We start from the raw sequence: 22,634 nt of genomic DNA, 5'->3' as shown, positions 1-22,634 counted from the left end.
TATTTTTATGAACAAGGAAAAGTTTTTGAAAAAACACAAAACGAGGCTCTTCCCTTTTCTTTAGTGATAAACAAGGCATGGAAACTTAAAATACATTTCTGCAGCTCTACCTCTGCATCATCCCCAGAACCTGACAAAGCATTCCGGTCACCCTCTGGATGTCACTTGCTGAGAACTAGACCGGAGGAGGGGGTTCTACTTTCTGAACCCAGGACGGTATCTTATTCTAGATCAGGCTGCAACTCAATGTCATTTCTTAGGAAACACATTTAGAAACAAACAATGAAGGCCACGCTTCTGATAATATCAATGATGTATGAGAAGTTACTTGAAGTTGGGCCTACCCAATCTGCTACGTGCTCTCTATAGATTACAATGCAGCAATCTAAAACAGTCCCCAAACCTAATGCTCCTAACAATTGCCCCCTGAGTTCAGAGATGAAGGCAGCAGGCAGGGAAGGCTGCCTCACAAAGATGAAGCTTATCCTGGGACTAGGAAAGGAGCGGTAGCCCCGAGTCTTGACCTGTGCCTGAACAGTTGTAGAAGTCACACTGTGCACCTGGATGTAAATGGGCAGCACATATGGAAGCCTCCCATGGGAATATAACAGAGACCATCTGCTTCCTTACATGAGGGTGTGCTAATCATAATCCACTGCACTCTTCTCAGTGCTTCAGGCCATTCATACGGAATTTTTAATGAGGCTGATATTAACATGAAAATGACTGCTAAAGAAAATCAGTTTTTTTAAAATTAGCAATTAAGTGAAAGTAACATATTACTTGTAATATAAGATACATCTTAAAAAGTTCCTACACACACTAAGTATTTCTATACTGGGGCATGACGCTGTTGATAATAAGGATGTTCCCATCCCCTACTCATGAGTAAAGATAAGTAACACGTATTATATATGCAAAACCTGTCAAGGACCCAGTGTGTCCACGCTAAAGGCATCGTGTGGCACCTGCCTGTAGCCAGCCTCCTTTTCAGACTACTGGATCCCAGGAGAAGGTTGTGTATCAAGCATGGGAGAGTGACAGGGGAAGGAGTCAACGTGGCATCAGGGAAAAGCATGGACAAAGGACCGGGCTGGAGGAGTCAAAGGCCACTCAGTGGAGCAGACGAGTTCTCCGTGGGACAAGAAGAAAGTGTGCAGCCTACAGAAATCTGGGTGAAACTGAAGTAGGCATCAATGTCCTTCCTCGCTTTTGGACTCAAGGCCTGGAATTTCTGATGGGGCCACCGTGAAGGACGCTGCAGTCTGTGCCTACCCAAAGGCACCCAGCCAAGCGGCAGCGGGAGCTGAAACCCAGCCGGCCCCCTAGTCTTCACCTCGTGCACTCTGCCTCGGGGAAGAGACCTCCGTTTCTAGTAAACCTCGCAGAGGCAATTTCTGCAGCTTCTCCTTGCCAGCACCACAAATCCTTGAGCTGCACAGGACAGGCGCTGGCGCCTCTTTCAAACTCCCACAAAAGCGCTTTGTCTTCCTGTCCCAGCTGTGCCAGCGCACGACCAAGTGCACACCAACGCCGGCCGCCCTCACGAAGGCTCGGGTTTAGCACGTCTTCTCTTTACTCCACAGTAGCTCACCGCTAGCAAATTCCAGAGCCACCTCTCTCTTGTTAGGGTCGCAGTTCATGTTCCCATCTGTCCCCAACCGTCTGTCTCGGTGGGTCTATCCTCTGGGCACAAGCGGTTTCTTACTGCTCCATGGGGTGGCATCACAGTCTGGGAGAAATCCCACCCCTCCAGATGCCTCCCCTGATGACCCCTAGCAAAAGCTATCTTCATGACCTCTCAAGTAATGGGCACACAGCACCCACCTGCACAGAGGCAAGTGTGCAGACGCTCAGTCCAGAGCTGTGGAGCCCAAGGAAAAAGCAGGCTCCCAATCTGGAGTTTTATGGGATAGATACAATTTTAGTTCATTCACTGGATCACACTACCTGAAGACACTCAGAATGACCTCAGGTTTGGTTTTGTTGAACAAGGAGTTCCCATCGTGCAGGACTTCCTGACTAAACAAGGTTGCAACTTACACTTTCCACTAAAAAATTAAGCGCAATAAACACACAGACATTTCATTATGCTTCCATTTTGTGTTCTGTCCTATTTCTCTGGAACTCCTGAATATCTCATTGCTGACTCAGTTTGAATGGCAGCCAAGGTTATGAATATACAAGGGCTTATATATTTGAAGCTCAGTACATACACTCAGTAACTTAAATAATTTTGAGAACCAAATATTTGGTTCTGCGTAACTGAAAAATAACTTTGAGAACTAAATATTTAGTAAGGAATGCATACTCAAAAGAAAAAAAAAAACAACATTACTACCATATGGAAATGTATGCGTGTATTATTTCTGGAATATGTACATTAGAAAAGGATCTCTAGGGAGCTAACAGGACAAGGGTTTATAATATGCCACTCATGGCAGCTGAATTAAATTTAAATTTCTTATCCTGGCTTTGATGTCCCATGACAATCCCACCCTAGAGTATATAAACCTACACTTGGCTACTTTGAAATATCCCTTTACTTGTCTATATCATATCCCAGAATTTGGAAATATATAATTTTCCTGATTAATTTTCACATGAGCTATTCACAGGGAAAGAATTCTTCTTGAGGATGAAAGACTCTAGCCAGTGTGTGCACCATGCTTCTATCTTATCAGTTACGTAGCACGCTGCGTCCAGAGCCATTCCACTACTGGTGGACAGTTCTTTTCTTGTTGGCTTCCCTGCTCTAGGCGAGAAAGGGAAGTGGAGATGCACGCAACACAATGCATGAGCTTTTAGCTGGTCTCATACGTGTGCAGCAGTGCTGCTTAGAAACAGACGCTCTGGGTCCAAAGCTACTTAAACATGTGACGTTTTGGAAGTACGGCCACCAGGAAAACTACAGCAATTATACTTGGCACATAATGTAAGAGACTGTCCTTCATCTCATGCTGATGCTGGATAAAGTCAATCTTAAAGTGTTTATCAATGTGACAGACCACAGAAGGGGGAGGGGGCATTTCGTTGTTATTGTAATTTACGTTTCCCTGATTACATACTAGTGAGATGACACTGTAATTTCGTTTCTAAAAGTTCTTTTTATGATTCTGCTTGGTTCAACTTGGTCACTTAACTTTTAGACAATGCTCTGGAAAGAAATAATGACCCTTTCCCTGGTAGAAAGAAATCCTACAAACCATTCCTTCGTGTTCATTCACTCTTGAATGTTCACTCCCTCATTCGGTCAGTGGACACGCACGCACCTAGCCTACATATGATGGGTAAGACAGAACCCTTACCCTCCAAAGCCTTAGTCTAGAAGGAGAGAGGTGATGCTGAACACATGCACAAGCATGACCAGTCTGTGGGAAAGGTGGCAACAAGGTAACAAGAGGTATCTGCTATGTCCAGCTGTCTTCTCACAGTGATTTGTAAGATTTCTTTATTACGAGAGAGATCTAAAACCACACACAGTGTTGTCAACAGTCCTCATCTCCTTCCTTCCTCCCAGGATTCACAAGTGCACTCGCCACTCCTGATCTGTTTGTTACAATGTCCAGCGGTTATTCTTCTGTGTCTCTCTTTCAGATGCTCTTCACAGTGTCATGGTGAGGAAACCAACAGTTGTTACTCTCCTCTGCTCCCACCTGCACGGGAGAAGCCTACCGTCATTCCAACCACAAAGAAGCCATGGAGATCCAAATCCTGCTCTCCAACAGCAGTGCATCCCTTCTCTTGGGTCAGCACTCACCCAGAAGCGGGCCCCAAGTCCTCTGAGACAGCACACCTGTGTCTATCTGCTCCCTATTGCTGCTATAACAAACGGCCACAGACTCATGGGCTTAATAGAACACAATGTATACTTCTCAGTTCTGTAAGATCACAAGTCTGAAATGGGTCTCACTGGGCTAAAATCAAGGCGTTGGCAGGGATGTGCTGCTTTCTGGAAGCTCTAGGCTGGCCTTCTCCAGCTGCTAGAGGCCCCTCCGTGCATCTTCAAAGCCAGCAGCACTGTACCCAACGCTTCCTCCGCAGTCCCCTCCCTCTGACCACAGCCAGAAAAGGTCTGCAGCTCCTCATCTCCCCCATCTCAAGGTCATCTTCATCTTGGTCACATCTTCAAAGTCCCTTCTGCCATGGAAGGTCACATATGCCCAAGTTCTGGATTAGGATGTGGACCTCTTTAGGGGCCATCTCTAAGGATCTAAGGATCTAATAATAGAGAATTCCTTCTCATGCTCTTGCTGTCTCATATTCTTCTTAACACTGCTTTTGACTTTTTTTTCCTTAAGATTTTTCTTTCTAGCTTCTCCCTGGATGACACTCTCCCTCCACTAAAGGAATAATTTAACTAAAATCTCTGTAGTCCTTTCCTGCACCAAAATTATGTGAATACACAGTAATCACTGTTCAAGTTTTTAAGTACACATTCACCTGATCCTCTAGCAGAGAGAAAAAAGCTTCCATCTGAGACACACATAGGCATCAGCGACAACACCTAACTATAAACACCGCAGACCACGGGAGACCACGGGACTACTGCACACAGAGTCCTCCAGGCAGCCGTCTGTGGCTGAACTCAGGGAAAACTGCCTGCTGGATGCCTTCCCCTACAGACACCAGCCATTCTTAGCACAGCACAGCTCTGTTCACAGAGCTCCTGACTTCTACAAACCCACAGAATCCTGAACTGTTCATGTGTTTGCCCACTCCGATCAGAAAGCTGATTTTAAATTGATTAGAATGTTTCTCTCTACTGCTATTCTTCCCACTACCAGCTTGGTTACAATAGTTAGTCCTAATCCAACCAACTACATTCACCTTTTAGCAACTACAGGACTGAATTTCTTGTGTTCAGTTCCTCCTGCAGGCTCAGGTTAATTATATCACCTTTCTCTAGAGGTTCATTACAAGCACGGAAACCTCGGAGTGTACTATACAGTCAGAAAAGGGCATTGAGCCTGTTAGTAAACTTGAAGATACTTTGAACGTGACAAGAATATTGTCCAACAACTCAACTGCAACTTAATCTCTAGCGAATTATATGGTACTTGCCCAGATTTGGTGTCTGGGTATAAAATGGATTGTTCTAGACCCTGTGATTTAAGGAAAATAGTAACAAGGTAGGAATGAAGGTCTAATAGAAGTTATCAGTAAGGTCAGGTATGGTTTTCAATAGGTGTAATCTCTGATTATCAATTCAATTTCTTTTATGGTCATTAGTCTACTACTTTCTACTTCTGCAACCAATGTTCCTAATTTACATTTCTGTCAGAAGTGCTCCATTTCAGGCGCCTGGGTGGCTCAGTCGGTGAAGCCTCTGCCTTTGGCTCAGGTCGTGACCCCAGGGTCCTGGGATCGAGCCCCCCATCAGGCTCCCTGCTCAGCAGGAAGCCTGCTTCTCCCTCTCCCTCTCTGCCTGCTTGTGTTCCCTCTCTCGCTGTGTCTCTCTCTGTCAAATAAATCTTAAAAAAAAAAAAAAAAAGTACTCCATTTCATCTAGGATTTCATGTAGTCACTCAAATGGGGGTCTGTCAAGTACATACTGTGTGCCTGCTAGGCCCTGCAGAAGATGCTGGGGACAAATACCAGAAGCAGAAAGGCCCCTGCTGTCACAGAGCTTACAGTCTGGGGGAAGAAAGCAGAGAACAGAAGAGCAAACAAATCAAGAAACAAGACAATCTCAATAAGGAGAAATCATTATCAAAATGGGGTGATGGGCAACAGAAAACGTGGAGGAGAGGAAGCACTCCTGGGCTGGGAGGCCGAGGGAGTGAGGGCAGTCACTGGAAATAAGAACAGGCCACAAGGAGCCAGATCCTATAGGTCCTCATAGGCCGCTGAAGGAACCTGGCTTTCCTCTGAGAGAAACGGGGAGTTGCTGGAGGTTTTGAGCAAATGACTGATTACAAGAGTTAGAGAAACAGCCCAGGAAGCAGAAAGTCAAAGGGAGCGAGCCGGAGGAGAGAAGGTCATGGAGCGTGACAGGGAGAGGAGAGAGTCAGGGGCTTCTGAAGGACCTAAATGTTCACCCTACATGAGACAGGAAGCCACGGAAGGTTCTGAGTGGAGGAGTGACACGCTCTGGCTTTCATTTTCATAGGATCACCCGGTTGCTGGGCTGTGAACAGACTGAGGGGTCCCTAGGGAGACAGCGGGATGTCGGGAGACCACGTGGCTCGAAGAAGCTGTCGCGGTAGGGGTCAGATGAAGTGGGTGGATTCTGGGTGCATCTGGGAAACGGTGTGGACAGAACCAGCTAACATACTGCATGTAGGGCGTAAGCAAAGGAGGAGCAAGAGATGATTCTAAGTGTCTGAAAGAAGGGAAGCCCTCAGACTGACGCATGGACAGTCCTTTCGGAGTCAGAAGCACAGAGACAGAGGAGAGGGGGAGATGCAGCTGGGCGGCACACAGGTCCTAAGTTCAGAGTGAGACCAGTCAGAACGGGGGACAGGTGTGGAAAAGGCAGAGCTGCATTAAACGCTGGGCACAGCCTGAAGAGACCATGGAGATGGAGGAGAGGGGCAAGGGGGCTGCCTGCAGGCCGCCGCACAGTGATGGCCAGCAGCTGCCTAGATCCCTACAGCACTTCTTTTGGGGCTCACGGGTCTGTTCCAGTATGTCTCCCGTTTTCTTAAAGAGAGCCTGTGGTATTAATGTTCTACATCCTTACTTCTCTCTAGAAACCTTCATTCCACGTCTTCATGACTGGTAGTCTGTCTGGAAGACTTCTGAGGTACAATTTACTTCCCTGAGCCCTGAGAAGATACTGTTCCAGTGTTGTCCTGCATCCAGCACTACTGATGAAAAGTCTGATGTAAATGTCATTCTGTTTCCCAAGTAGGGGATTCTTCTGGTAGAATTTGGAATTTCCTATACACCCTTCTTACTCTGAAGTACCACTACAATGTTTCTAGGTGACCATTCGTACTCAATACAGTCTGGCATGGGTTAACCGAGGCGCTTCGGGGTCGACCCCAATCTGAGCTCCAGAGTTGCCTGGGGCACGCTACTGACACGGGGCCAAAGCCGTGGCCAAGGTAAGTGATGTCTGCATCCATGGGCTGCTGCTTATTTAGGGGCAGGATGCGCCAGCTTGCCAGGACTTGTCAGCAATCATGACTGGGTTTATGACTTGCACCTGATTTCGGTGGTGCCTGGGCAGTCACACAGGTTGAGGCTGATGATAAAGACAGAACGTGCTTTCATGCCCATCTCACAGACCCCCCACAAGGAGGTTCTGGGCCTCCTCCTACCACAGGTGTGGCCACGTGGGCCGGTGATGGCCTCTGAGTGTCCAAGGCCATGGGGCCTGCACCTGAGACTCTCAGGTCCCTTCAGAAAGGAGCCTCTTCTACTGTTGCTGCTTTGTGCACTTTGCCTATAAATGGTGGAGTCCTAGGAATCCTTTCAACAACCAAACATTAAAATTAATTAAAATATAAAGTAGCACACATATGTAAAAGGAGTAAAATTATTAACTGCGGTATGAGAAATAAAACCTCTGTAATGAATTACGACAAGAATCCAGATATATTCCTGTTGAAAATAAATTTCTCAACTTCTCCAAAGCTGTTGGTTCTTCTGAGTCAAGCAGTCTCTCTGATAATTACTTTCTACAGAGCACAACTGTCTAGCAGAAATAAAAATGCAAGCTGCATATGTTACTTTAAAATTTCTAAAAAAAAAAAAAGGTAAAAAGAAATAGGTGAATTCAATTTTAATAACATATTTTAACCTACTATGTCAAGAACATGATCTTTTCAATAGGCAATCAAAACAGGTTACTAATGAGATATTTTACATTCTTTTTTCACACTAAATCGTCAGAACTCCGCATTTTCACACTTAGGAAACATCAGTTGAGACTAGCTAACTCCAAGGGTTCAAGTGCTGCACTCGGCTACTGTAGCAGGCCATGCAGCAGTGGAGGGTCTGAACCGAATTAGTCAGTTACTGGGGCTAACAGTAAGCTCTCTCTTTTCAGAAACTGGGTGGCCTGGCTTCCTCTTTGCTACCATTATTAAATGGTCTGTTTCTTTCTGCCAAGTGCCTACACTTCCACTCTGAACTCACCCCCACCCCATTTCTGCTGTAGGCCACTGGGCCTCAAATGCTGCCATGTTCCTGCCTAACAATATATGCTAGTTCCTTTGTCTGTAATGTTCCTTGTGTGGTGCTTCTTGCGGAGAAAGACTGCATGGACGTGTGCTTCAGTACTATTTTGTTCAGTTGTGCAAATCCATTAATTTAGAATTAAAATACTGCATTTTCAAATGTTATAGCATGAAATGAAACTGGGTTATGAATAATACCCAGCTTCCATCACAGGAAAAGCTGTGGTGAACCATGCCAACTCAGAGTTCTTTGCCTCAAGCTGAAAATCATCAACTGGTGGGAGCTATTAAATTTCAAAATTTATCAACTACTATGAAATAAAACCACCTGGTTCTTAGTCACATGGATTTGCTAGTATTGATCTTCATAAAAGTTAGACCAAGATGTTCTCATAACTTAGGTATGTGAATCTGGTTTAATTTTTTCTTTACAACATAAATGTTTTCATGTCTGGTAAGTTTGTAACATTGGCTGAAGGTCTGACATGTGCCCAGTGATCGCTGGTTTTCTCCTTGATATGAATCCTCTCGTGTGCAGTAAATTTGATACCAAAACACCTTTGTCATGGAGCCTTTCCAAGGTGCATTTTCAGATATAATCAATCTTGAATATTTCTGAATTTCTTATCAACCTCACATCTCTGAAAGGCTCCCCTCCTGTACAAATACTGAGAAGTTTATTAAGACTGATGCAATGCTTTAAGAAACTTCCTCATTCACTGTAACTGAAATTCACAAAGACTAGAACATATGCTAAGAGCCTTCCCATAAACTCTACATTTACAAAATTTCTCTCCAATATGAATCCTCCAATTAACATTAAGGTAGAACACTGGCTGCTGGCCTTTCTACCAAGTGACTGTGTTTAGAAGATTAGATATAAAACAAAACTATAGGAAAACTAGAAAAAGCCATCAAGCTTCATAAAAAGTTTGCAACGAGAGACTACTATATTTCAATTACAGCACGTGAATAGATGTTAATACATGTTTAAGCCCTGAATGAATTACTCACCTCTCAATAATTAATCCATCTGAACGGTGAGTATTGAGATATTATAGAGGTAATGGGAAATTACATAGAATTCAAATGTAATACTGTGCCCTTCAACCTAATTCTGCCAATCCCTTTAATTTGCTTAAAAGTACTTAAGGCATATAAGTTAAAGAGTAGGAGATTAATTAGCTTCATTATTATAAAAAGAAAGGGTGAAAAAAGACATATATGTTCATCCTGGCACTGGACACTATCCGACCTAAAGAGGAACACGGAGTAGGTAGAGGGGAAGGAAGGAGCAGTGCTTCTGTAACACTTGGCCAAAGTAAACACTTGCTGAAAACTGACGTCCTGAACTCAGTTTTCTGAAACCACACTCTCACCCCCCACTCTCAGCAACCTTGGCCCGCGAGGTGCCTCTCACCACTCTCGGCCAGGATGCTCACTGACCACCCCCAGGCTACCACCTACACTCAGCATCACTCACGCAGCCTTCCTCGCCACCAGGATTGCCTTGGCAGGCGCACTCTGAACCGCAGCTAAGGCCATGGGTGCCCCCCCGCCCCCTCGCCCTCAGCAGACAGTAGGCTGCTGTATAAGCAGGGACCCTTTACATCCCCAGAACCTTGACAAGTGTCTGGTATATGGAACCCATCAGTTTTTGAAGAACCTATCCTATTTAGAGTCCTGCAGATACCTTCAAGATGCACTTTCTAGAAAATAGTTTATTTCCTAAGTATTAGAGGCAATTTTAATTGCTTTGTTCTCTTGTATCCTAAAGACTTTTTTTTTTTTTTTTTAAAAAGGAGAGGTAAGCATCAATAGCATTATATGAATAACATATGACTCAGTTATTATTTCCCTAAGAGATTTTACAATTAAAATCCTGGTCAGTCACATATTAAGTAAATAAATATTATAAAGAAAAAGTTAACATCGCTGTAATATGGGAATAAAAATTTTTATCTTTTTTTGGTATGTGCCATTAAGCTACATGCCTATTTAACCTCAATGTCCATGGAGGATATCTCCTAGGAAAATGTACTTACCCTGACATCAGTAGCATCTCCATGCCTGATAATACTGGCCCAAGTGGCTGGCTCACTGCTGTTTTCAAAATAATGAAAGACCTTCAACACTCGCTCCATTGCCCCAGGGGAACGTTCCACTCCAGTACCCAGATGAGGCTTGGTACTCGAATTCGGTGTGTGATTCAAGTTTGGGTCAAGGTAAGCAGCTGCCATTATTTTGCTAGATGCTATGTATCTGTCATACTCTAGAAGAGGGAAAAAAAAAAACTGTCAGTGTACCATATTTGAAATCTATTAAAATGTGACATACTAATCCTTATATTAACAACACTGTTCTATGTTCTTCCCCTACGGTCATGTCATATGCAGAAGCTGAGCATCGGGAGAACTGAGACGTGATTTACCAAGATAATCACTGTACTCCCCCGCACGCAGAGCAGTACCTAATTCACGGTAGCATAACAACTCTTTGTCAAATTTTTACTAATAAATTAAAAGGCCAGGAGTCCTATTTCAGCTCTGTCAAAAATTCACCACGTTATCTATAAACAGTGTCCCCTCACCCTCCTCCCTTTTAAAATCATAGCCTTTAAATCTGTGAGGAAATCTCATAGGAAAGTCAAATACATTAATTTTGTTGCCTACTTTTGAAAACTTCTATGTGAGATGCAAGTTCTTTCTTCATACAATAAAAACTCAATGAGTGGTCATGACACGAAAACCCCAGAGTTAAAACCAAGTCCTCCCGCTTCGCCAGTCCCTCAGCAGGAGAGTCAGACAAGCCACAACTGAAAGCAAAACTAAACCGCAAAGCATAAACAAACCAATGTCTGCCGGTGTGACAGGACCTCCGTCTGGATGTGGGGGGATGGTTTGGCCAAGATTAACACTCCCACTGAGAAAACTCAGGAAAGTCAGATTAAAAACCAGCCCAGTGTCTGGAGTCCGAGATGTTGTGAGGCAAGCAGGACAGCAGGGGACACAGATGGAGACATAAGAGACACTGAACAACTGCCTTTTCCCAAAGGGCATTTGCCGACTCTGGGCCTTCGAGAGCCTGAAGATCCAAGAAAAGCCACCGATGAGAGAGAAGCCAGCTGAGCTTCTGGCAGTGAGAGACCAAGTTATGAGCGTGGGGACCCCAGGACTCTGGTGAGCAGGACAGGGTGGAGAACTGACCCACACACTCTGCTAGTTGTCCCTTTATGACAGTCACCAATCCTGAAACCAAGAGCAGAGGGAGCCTTTAGAAGCTCGGTGAGGCTGAAAACAGGCAGAAGGGACTAGGAGTCCACCTGGGACCAGGACACAAGACAGGAACAGCAAGACTGACAAACTCAGTCTAACCAACAGAAAGCACTACGCCCGAGCACAATTCACCTCTGCAAGGGAAATACCCAGTAACTATGCACATGAGGTATTCACTAAAACTGACCACATGCCGGTGAAAGAGTAAGATTCAATAAATATCAAAGGACTAAAATTATTAAAAGTATATTCTGTCTCTAGCATAAAGCTGGACAACAAAATAACTAGAAAATCTCCAACTGGGGGCGCCTGGGTGGCTCAGCTGGTTAAGCGACTGCCTTCGGCTCAGGTCATGATCCCAGGGTCCTGGGATCGAGCCCTACATCGGGCTCCCTGCTCCTCAGGGAGCCTGCTTCTCCCTCTCCCTCTGTGTCAAATAAATAAAATCTTAAAAAAAAAAAAAAAAGAAAAAAAAATCTCCAACTGTTTGGAAATTAAGCAATGTATTTCAAGTAACCCATTAGCCAAAAAGAAATTCCAAGTATTCTGAATTCAACAATACAATTAAAAGAAAGATCAACACTACATGCAGACAGAGCTGTGATTAGATTAAAATCTACACTTTTTTTTTTTTAAGACTTTATTTTTAAGTAATCTCTACACCCAACCTAGGGCTTGAACTTACAACATCAAGATCAAGAGTTGTGCGTTCCACCTACTGAGTTGGCCTGGCATCCCTAAGATCTATACTCTTTTTTTTTTTTAAAAGATTTTATTTATTTATTTATTTATTTGAGAGAGAGAGAATGAGAGACAGAGAGCACGAGAGGGAAGAGGGCAGAGGGAGAAGCAGACCCCCCGCTGAGCAGGGAGCCTGATGTGGGACTCGATCCCAGGACTCCAGGATCATGACCTGAGCCGAAGGCAGTCGCCCAACCAACTGAGCCACCCAGGCGCCCCCTAAGATCTATACTCTTAAATGCATGTATTAGAAATGAAGATTGAAAATTAATGGTCTAAATACCCGTATCTCACAGTACAATTTAGAAGTCGAACAAAATCAAGGGTTTTTTTTTTAACAAGAATAATGCAACTGATAGACCTCTAGCAAGACTAATCAAGGGAAAAAAGATAAGGCGAAAACTAGTAACATCAAGGATGAAGCAGAACAGGTAAGAGAACGTTAATAATAGGAGGTAATGATAGAATATCAGATATTAATAAGAGAGTATCATGAACAACTTTATGTCAATGAACATGAAAGGTGAGATGCATACACAATTCTTTTTTTAAAATATTTTATTTATTTATTTAACTGAGAGAGAGAGAGAGCACACAAGCAGGGGGTAGTGGCAGAGGGAGAGGGAGAAGCAGGCTTCCCACTGAACAGGGAGCCTGACTTGGGGCTTGATCCCAGGACCCTGGGATCATGACCCAAGCTGAAGGCAGACACCTAACCAACTGAGCCATCCAGGTACCCCAAGATGCATACACAATTCTTTGTAAAGTACAATTTAAGCCATTATAAATTGCTATTGTACAAAACCAAAACCAGAAATATAAAGCCTAAACAGACCTATTCCATTAAAAATGGTCAGTCTGTAATTAAAATTCTTCCCACAAAGGAGTATCAGAATTCTTCCAGTAATTTAAGGAAGAATAATATTAATCTTACAGAAATTCTTCCACTGAACAAATAGGGAACATTTCCCAACTTATCTTATGAGACCAGCAAAACAATGATACAACACCAGACAAGGACAATATGAGAAAGGGTACAAATCAATCTTTCTTATAAACACAGGTACAAAATCTTAAAAAAAAAAAAAAAAAATCAGCAATTTAATCACACATTTTTAAATAATATATTATGACCAAGAGGGGTTCGTTAAAGGAATGCAAAGGTGGTTAAACGTTCAAAAAAGTGATCTATGTTTGCAGCAGCCTTCATACCAAAGCATGAAAGCCACCAAGACACCCTTCAGCAGGTGAAAGGATAAACAAACGGTTTATTCCATCCAGGCAATGGAATATTTAGTGCTAAAAAGCAATGAGCTACCAAACCATGAAAAGACTTAGGGGAACCTTAAATGCATATTACTAAGTGAGAGAAGCCGATCACAGTATATGATTCCAACTACATGACATTCTGGAAATGGCAAAACCGAAGAGACAGTAAAATTTCAGTGGATGCAGAGTTTGGGGGGCAGGGATGAAAAGGTGGAGCACAAAGGATTTTTAGGGCAGTGAAAATATTACGTATGACAGTATAGTGATGATACATGTCATTATACATCTGTCCAAACCCACAGAATGTACCCACCAAGGGTGAACCATAGGGCAAACTGTGGACTTCGGGTGATACTGATGTGTCCATGTAGGTTCATCAGTTATAACACATGTACCACTCTGCTGGGGGATGCTGATAATGGGGCAGGTTATGCATGTATCAGGGCAGAGGGGAAATCCCCGTATCTTCCCTCAATTTTGTTGCGAACCTAAAACTGCTCTAAAAAAAAACAAAAACAAAAAAAAACTGTCTTAATTTTTTAAAAAAAGCAATCGATGTAACTGACCAGATTTCAGAAAACAGAAGAACCACAGGTGTCTTAATATATGCAGAAAAAGCATCTGGCAAAGTTTACCAACCACTCATGGTAAAAACTCTTAGCAAAGTAAAAACAGGAAGACGTTTCTTTGAACTGAAGGTGAATATTTACATTAAACCTAACTTAAATACTGCTGGGAAGAGCCCCTGCCATGCCTCCAAGAACAGGAGCGAGTCCGTGGGTGCCCACCACTACCACTTCTAATCACCACTGTTCTGGAAGTCTTACATTAGCCAGGTTCTATGGGCAAAAAGAGAAGTAAAACACAGGGCTGGGAAGGAAGGAATAAAAATATCATTATTCCCAGACTGCATGATTATGTATGAAGAAAATCTGTAAGAATACTATACAGGTAAACTCCTGGAATTAATAAATGAATTCGTCAAGGTTGCTGGACAATCAGATGCAGTCAGTGGTACTTCTAGTTCTTCTGGCGATCTCTCTTGCTCCCCGAGCTGGACAGCAAGGGTGAGCACACACCAAGTGCCAAGTGCCTCCTGAGAAGCAAGCCCGCATCTGCAGAGTCGCTCAGAGGAACTGACGTCCCAGCGGTGGAAATCACTACCCGTAATACCAAGTGTGCCGAGGGAGAAGCCAAACCAAAAACACTACACAAATACACGTCTGTGGCCCAAAATCAATGGCAGAATCCTTCATAAGTCTCCAAGAAGTAGGCAAAAACATGTCTCAAAAGATAAAGCCCTGCTATAATGCCACGAGAATGAAGCAGCTCTCCGTGACAGAATGTGGTTTTGTTTTCCAGTTTAGTGCTTTCACCTGCTTGTCAAAATCCCATCTACGCTATGAATTCTCAAACTGGGGAGATTGTCACCACCAAGCTTTCCTGGACTCATGTAGACAGTTCTGTATCAGATTCTGTTAACAACCACCCACCTCCCCTACTGGCGGCATTCGCATTTGTCTTTCTGTTGGTCTGGAGGATTCTGAGATCTTGGCATCTCCGTCGCCTCTTTAGCAGTCACAAAACTTTGGTTTGGTCAGTTTGAGGGATGGTCTCAATTATGGAATGAGAAGTCCCAAGCGATGCTTTCTGCTACACGGACCGCTCTGTTTCTAATCACGGACAGAATTCCCTGTGTTGCTTGTGTGGCTCTGTATTTGTTTTTGACCCATGGCTAAAGCTGTACAATGGGGGCTGCAAATCTTCTGTGTCTCTAAATGAAACAAGCCCTCCACCATCCTCACCGCAGAGAGGTAGGCTTTTGCAAGGCTCCGTAACTGTAGCCCTCTGTAATCTGTGGCCAGTTCTGGCTCTGACAACATGTCCAGATTAATCAGCCATAGGCCACTGCCACTTGTATGCATTACCAAGTATCTTTCCCAAACACCCGTCAAAGAGGAGGAAATGAAAAGATTGTAAAAACTGAAACTGGTTTTGGGGCGCCTGGGTGGCTCAGTCAGTTAAATGTCTGCCTTCGGCTCAGGTCATGATCTCGACGCCCTGGGATCGAGCCCCCTGTCAGGCTCCCTGTTCAGTGGAAAGCCTGCTTCTCCCTCTCCCTCTGTCCCTACCCCCCGTTCCTGCTCTCTCTCTCGCATGCTCTAGCTCAAATAAATAAAATCTTTAAAAAATAAAAATGAAAGACAAAAAGCACAAAACTTGTATCATCAGGATCAGTTAACATAAAATTACTGCCAAACTGCTATAAAAGTTTCCAGCCAAATGCTTATACCAAGCGTACCCTTATTTTGTCCCAGACTGCTAACAGTTCCAGTGCCCAGGCCAGCCTGCTGCGCACACTCTGCTGAGCGCCCGCTCGGGCACCGGGGCTCTGACCCTCGGCACACCGCCCCAGTTCAGGCAGCCCTGCATGGGGGAGCCCTGCGTGGGGGCCCAGGGCTTCCTGCAACGGGAATGCTGGCCCCACTGCTGACTATCAGAGCCCCGGCTCTCCCTTCAACACAGGAGATAGACACTTTTTCTGCTCTTGAAAGGTGTGAGGAAACAAGGTGCTGACAAATCTTGGGAGTTCACTCTGGGCCTCACCCCACAGTCTCATATAAATGCTCCATAAAAGAGCACATATGGGAGAGAGATGAAATGAACGTCTTCCAGAGTTCCCTAGATGATATTCCCTACAACACACTAAGATCCCACCAAGACAGCAAACCGATTATGCTTGAAATATGCCGGCCCTTTAATAAAACTTGAGATGTTTGCCAGAACATGAGAGAAGCAGCAAAGAATGCAAACTGATACAGCTAAATTAAAAAAACTTAAGACATAAACAAGCTTGGAGAATTTTTAAGAAGTTGGTGATGATACTAGTTACAGTAAATCCTTAAACAAACTAGACTGGTGTAAAAACTTTCTTCTCCCAAATGTTGGTTCTTTCATACAAGATTTGGGTTTCTCTTCTCATAAAGAGTCTAACCTGAATATACTAAATTTCCTATACTGATTTTACTTAACAAAGAGCTAACATTACTTAAATATTTAATGCTATAATATCAATATGTGACAGCCTGTATTTTCCAAAAGCAGCTGTAAAAGGACCTCCTTCTCTAGTGTGCGCTCTCTCTTCAACAGGTGGAGGCTATGTCCCCCTCCCAGATGTGGGGGGCTTCTGACTAGCCTAAGAAACACCCTACGCTAGGTATTAAAAGGCAAACTAGGTTTCCTTGGTTTTCTTGGGCTGCTCACACTCACGAAACCCAACCAACATGCTCTCCAGGAGCACAAGAAGCCCAAGACCTGAGCTCCAAGAACCAAAGCCTGAGCTGAGCTTCCCGCTGAGAGCCAGCATCAACTTCCGAGCCATGTGGCAGAGCCATCCTCCGAGTGGGCCCTCTGGCTCCCAGTTGTGCCACCCGAGCTCCCACCACATGGAAACAGCTGTCCCTCCCTGTTGAGCCCTGTCCAGACTACAGATCTGAACAAAATAATTCTTGTCATTTTAAGCCACTCAGTGTTGGGATGACTTGTTATCAGCAATAAGTAGCTAATATTGCATGTATTCCAATTAAAGTAAGCATGGGTGGTTCTCACTTTGCACAGGAGTGTGGGACCCCACGATGACTTGACAAAAGGGGTTTGAACAGCATCTGCCTCCTTCTTCTTTCCGTGACTCTTATGACTAAAGATACGGAGTGAGCATCTTTCCAATGTCGTGGCAAACTGTCATAATCCTTTCTAAGTTTTGGGTCAGCATCCAACATTTCATCCCTTGTACGTTCAGTGTCGTAAGCCATCTCTGAAAGCGCCTCTGATACGAATTTTCCTGCCACATCACCTCCTCTGGAACATCCTCTTTTTTGTCACAACTCTTTTCTTCACCTGTCAATAAGTTCGTCTTTACTTACGAAGCTCCTCTGACAACTAGAAAGTCTGGCTCCACGGCAAAGCCAACATTCCTACAGTCAGCTACCTGTTTCTGTGACTGTCTCAGTCAGAACCCTGCACGGTGATCTGCAGGGTGCAGGAAGTTTCTGCCGCACCACACACACACATTTAGCACTCCTCGTTACTTCCTGCCATGCTGCTGGGATTTCTGTGTCTCCATCATCTCCAGCTGTAGCATTTAGAGCCTGCCCAAACTCCATGCACAGGCTTTAAAAGCTGAAATAACTCCTGGGTCCACTGGCCAGATTAATGCAACGAAGTCTAGGGGCGCTCCACGAAGCCGAGGGCTCTGTTGCCCCTGCTCCCCGGTCACCAGCTTCACGGGGCCTCGGCATGTTCAATTTCACTTCGTGTTACCGTTTCCTGCTTCAACTCTGCATTTCATCTTTGTTGCCCAAGTCCCTTCTATGACGACCCATCTTTGTAAAATGTCACAGGGGTTTATCACTGGCTAACAAGAAGGCACCGCAACTACACGTCTGCTGTCTGTGTATAAACTGAGCACCAGACGCAGGGGGGCCAAGCAGCAACAGACTGGGAAAGAGCTACTGCGACTGGCCACTGGTCACACTTCACATCTGTTATTCTGTAGTGATCTGAAGATTCAGTTTGTACTTTATGCAATTGCTCACAGTTGATATAGGTGTTAACTAAAATTGAGCCGTTCTATTGAGGACTGGTATTATTTAAGCTACAGAAATTGATATATGTGCATACTGGAACCTTGCAAAGCATGGACTGCCTGTATAACAAGTCAACTAATATCTTTATTAAACAGATTGTTTTTTGGATTTCAGATAATATGGCAAATTATGTAAATCATTTAATTTGAGGTATCACTATAAAAATTTTAATGCTGTTATTTCTGGTGAAAATATTCAACATTAGTCTTTAATATCAACTTTAAATTAACTTCTAAGATTGCTAATATTGAGACCTTGAAAGTAATTGGTGAATGATTTTTGGAGACTTAAAAATAATCCTAAGGAAATGAGGAATGGCAAAATATAAAGAATACAAATGTGCTGAGTTACATACAGTCTTACTTACATTCAGCCTATTTAAACATATCTTATTTATAAAACCCACATTAACAAAGTACTGTTGAGATGAGCAGTTTTAAATCTAAAGTTAAATGTGTTAAGTTTATCATAACCTACTCGTGCATATTTATTTATTTATGCTTTAAAGATTTTATTTATTTATTTGACAGAGAGAAAGAGAGAGCACAGTAGGGGGGAGAAGCAGATGGGAAGGGAGAAGCAGATCCACCCCACAACCCCCGACCGAGCAGGGAGCCTGATGCAGGGCTCTATTCCAAGACTCAAGATCATGACCTGAGCCAAAGGCAGACCCTCAACCAACTGAGCCACCCAGGTACCCCTACTTGTGTGTATTTAAACTCAGAAACATAGAAGTGGCTACCGGCCAAGATTGTGATCTGTTGCCTTATCTTAAAAAAGGAGGAAAACCTAGAAACGATCAGAAATAATCTTTAGCAAATATATCCAATTAGCTAAACTCCTAAAACAAACGTTAAAGAGATTCTGTCTTGGGATCCAGACGGAAAACTGATCTTTTCCTTTCTTAATATTACAGCAACCTTCTACACTGGACATTTCTAACATTGCTAAACCCTTCTCGTTTTTTGCACTTGAAAAAAAACAAAACTATAAAAGTGCTTTGTCAATTTAGAATATTAAAAATAATTAAGGTATACCCTGTGCTAGATTTCCCAAATGTTTTTAAAGATGTATTTATTTGAGAGAGAAGGGGAAGGGGAGGGAGGGAGACAGAACGTGCACGTGAGCGGGGGCGGGGGGGGGGCGCAGAGGGAGAGAGAATCTCACACAGACTCCCCGCTGAGCGTGGAGCCCAACCTGGGGCTGGATGCAGGGCTCGTTCCGGGGCTTGATCCCATGACCCATGAGCCCATGACCTGAGCTGAACCCAAGAGCTGGACACTGAGCTGTACCCCTGGATTTCTACACTTCAGATCACTGTGTTAGGAAGCCACCTCGTGCGCTCAGGTGGCTGCAGCAGGCCTGTGTGCTCCCATTTAAAGCTCAGAAGTTAAAACACAGACCACCAGCAGACAGGCCTTCAAGGCTGGTTATGATTTCAGCATCCAATGAAAACAAAGGAGGTTTTCTCTGTAGACACCTCTAATTAAAAACGGGAAAGGAAATAATGACTTATTTGAGACATGTCTTGAAAATCACACTGATTATGCCTGAAGCCTGTACGAACACCTGTGAAGGTCAAAGGAGAATCCTGGGGGCCCTACACACAGCAAGCAGGTCTTATGTTTCTACTATTTCCGGTATGATGAAAACAGTTGTCGAGTTTGATTTAATGAATCCAGAAGGACTTCAATCAGATAACCCAACTGACCCTACCACAAGTGATAGATGTTAGACATCTTTATCCTATGTTGGTTCAGTCTACTAACCTGTTCAGTGACCATTCCAGTCCTCTCTGCTCTCCTATCTTTCCCTTTCCCTGTCGTTCCAAAACAAGCACATTAGCGGACAATCTGTCCAACTGCCTATTTGATTCTCTATCCCTAAAACTTTCTAGCAAGGACCTTAGAACTGAAGATATGAAAACCCAAATGGTACTGTATTCCACCACAAAACTAAGAATCACATTTCCTTTTATCTTCAATACCAGAATATTATTAACCCTAAGACACCTAAACCAGCCTCCAGGCCCCAGTAACTAACCAATGATACTGGTATTTCCTTGAGCCCCAACAGAGCTCAGGGACTCTGAGAAATAGGAGAAAACATGAGCCTGAGGATCAACAGTCTGGGCAACGGCCTTCCTCAGAGAACTACACAGACTCTAGTATGGATCTATTTAAATTCTCTCAGGGTATCTGTATTCCCCACCCAAACCAATTTAAGTACAGACTAATTGTTAAAAGCCAGGTATTACATGCAATATATGTATATCCTCTCAAAACATAACCACCCAATTATTCTTTGTGAAATCAGATGATCGTCCCCTGCATACCGAATCAAAATGAACTCTCCAGTTACTTGTATTTATTAACAGTTCGATGTGACATGTCACTGGGAAGGGCCTAAAAACCTGTAGTTCACCAGTTTGTAGGAGGATCTCTATGCTGGCTAGGAGTTCCCAATCGAGAGCACGGGATCGTATGTTACAGGCAGATAGGGCACACAGAACACTAAGGGCTCACCTCACCAGCAAAAATTCATCGGCTCACAGTCTTAGATGTTATAGTTATTCTCAACTATTCACTGGATAGCCAAGGTGGAAACTGTACAACAGGTATCCAGGGTAAATAGTTTAGGGGAAAAAAAAGTCCACTTTGTTATCCAAGAGGGACCAACCTGACCCAAGAGACCTTTTCTCAAAGGCCTTAAGCCAACTAGCAAACCAGCCATAATGAAGGTTCCCCCAGTTTCTCGTGACTGTCGTGTTAGCATCTTCTTCTGTGTTAGGTAGCTAGGTATTTAAATACTATAACAAAGCCATTGTACTGAGCTAAGATCCAATTAAAGCGAGAGTAACAAAAGGAATGGAAATGGATAAAAAGGGGGTTTGGGGAAACCATGACGAGGAAAATGGCCCAGAGGTGGCCTAACTAAAGAAGAAGGGCCTCCAAGAGGCTGCCAGCCAAAGTCACACAATAAATGAGCATGTCACACACCCTCCACTGTTTCTAGGAGCACTCGCAGGTAACTGAAGCTGCCTCCCCAGACAGCCATCCGTGTGCTCAAAGCAAACTTTGATAAACTGCAGCCAACTGGGGCGCCTGGGTGGCTCAGTCGTTAAGCGTCTGCCTTCGGCTCAGGTCATGATCCCAGGGTCCTGGGATCGAGTCCTGCATCGGGCTCCCTGCTCCGCGGGAAGCCTGCTTCTCCCTCTCCCACTCCCCCTGCTTGTGTTCCCTCTCTCACTGTGCCTCTCTCTGTCAAATAAATAAATAAAATCTAAAAAAAACCAAAAAAACAAACCAAAAAAAAACTGCAGCCAACTGACCAGAGGTCATATCAAGACACAAATGCAAAGATACTGCTTAATAATTTCCATCTTCTCTATTCTAACAGAACAGTAACAGTAATATGAATGGATAAACAAACTGGCCTATCCGTACAACAGAGCAGAAGAGCATTCAGCCGTAACAAGAACAAAGTCCTGGTACCACTACAACATGGATAGATCTTGACAACATTATGGTAAGTAAAAGCAGCCAGACAAAAAGCTGTATGTTGTAGGATCCATTTATATGACGATTCCAGAACAGGCAAATCCAGGGAGACCAGAAGCAGATACATGCTTGCCAGAGGCCGGGGGGAGGGAGATGGGGAGTGACTGGCCACGGGTGTTGGGTCTCTTTCTGGGGCGACGGAGCTGGACGGTGGTGATGGTCGCACAACCCTGTGCATACACCTAAAACCACACAGAGAATTTCATGTTATGTGAAATTCTGCTGTGTGAATTTTATCTCCATTTTTACAATTTACTTTTTTTAAGTACAGTTTTTCTAATGGCTCCAAAGTTTTAAACACCAACAAGGCCAAGTGTGGCAAAGATGTGGAGCAACCAGAGCTTTTATACGCTGGTAGCTGGGCTATAATTTGGTACAATCATTTTGGAAACGATCTCTGCCAGAGCTGAGGAGCACCGTGACACCCTATGAGCGGCACTTGCAGTCGTAAGTACATGCCAAAGATAGACACATGCAGTATTCATGGCCGCACTATTCCTACGGTTCAAACCTGGAAACACCCAACCATCCATCAATAATAAAATAAACTCTGGTACATTCTTAAATGAATACTATGCAGCAATGAGAAGTAAGTGCTACATGCAGTAACATGGATGAATCTCACAGACATTATGATAAACAGGCAAAACTGAGTCATGGTGACAGAAATCAAAACGGTGGCCATCTTCCCAGGGATGCTGACTGAAAGGAACCATAAGGGAGGCTGCTGGGGCTGGTGACATTGTAAACACCGATATGGAAGGCAGTAGTTAAACCTACACCAGGATACATAGGATGTGTGCATTTTACAGCACATTTCAATTATATACCTTTATTTACAAAATGAGAACAAAAGTTTTCGCCAGAAGATTCTTATGCAACAATTAACCAAAAGCAACATGCCACGCCAAATGCCCTGGCTAAAATTAATTGCCTGAACCACAGTTACCAGCCTAGCAAAGCAGCAACTCACATGGGCACATTTTATAAATGGCAACTGTTCTTGATTTTTAC

The 22,634-nt window shown here is 43.8% G+C and overlaps 1 protein-coding gene across 14 annotated transcripts in view; it reads right to left on the bottom strand.

Moving 5' to 3' along the window:
- PTK2 (protein tyrosine kinase 2) overlaps positions 1-22,634 on the bottom strand; it is a 258,682-nt gene that overhangs the window by 160,763 nt on the left and 75,285 nt on the right. For 13 of the 14 annotated variants that reach the window (XM_064587827.1, XM_064587819.1, XM_064587821.1 and 10 more), the window contains one exon: positions 10,175-10,401. In XM_064587827.1, coding sequence (XP_064443897.1) covers positions 10,175-10,401 — 227 coding nt within the window. Of the gene's footprint in view, positions 1-10,174; positions 10,402-22,634 lie in introns of those variants that run through there. The other variant, XM_064587826.1, reaches the window with a different exon arrangement.

The sequence above is a fragment of the Mirounga angustirostris genome, unplaced genomic scaffold (assembly GCF_029215605.1).
Source record: "Mirounga angustirostris isolate CCGP_5_RB_7025 unplaced genomic scaffold, mMirAng1.0.hap1 SCAF_4, whole genome shotgun sequence".
NCBI classification, from domain to species: domain Eukaryota; kingdom Metazoa; phylum Chordata; class Mammalia; order Carnivora; family Phocidae; genus Mirounga; species Mirounga angustirostris.
The sequence above is the reverse complement of the archived record's forward strand: the minus strand, read 5'-3'. Positions and strand labels throughout refer to the sequence as shown.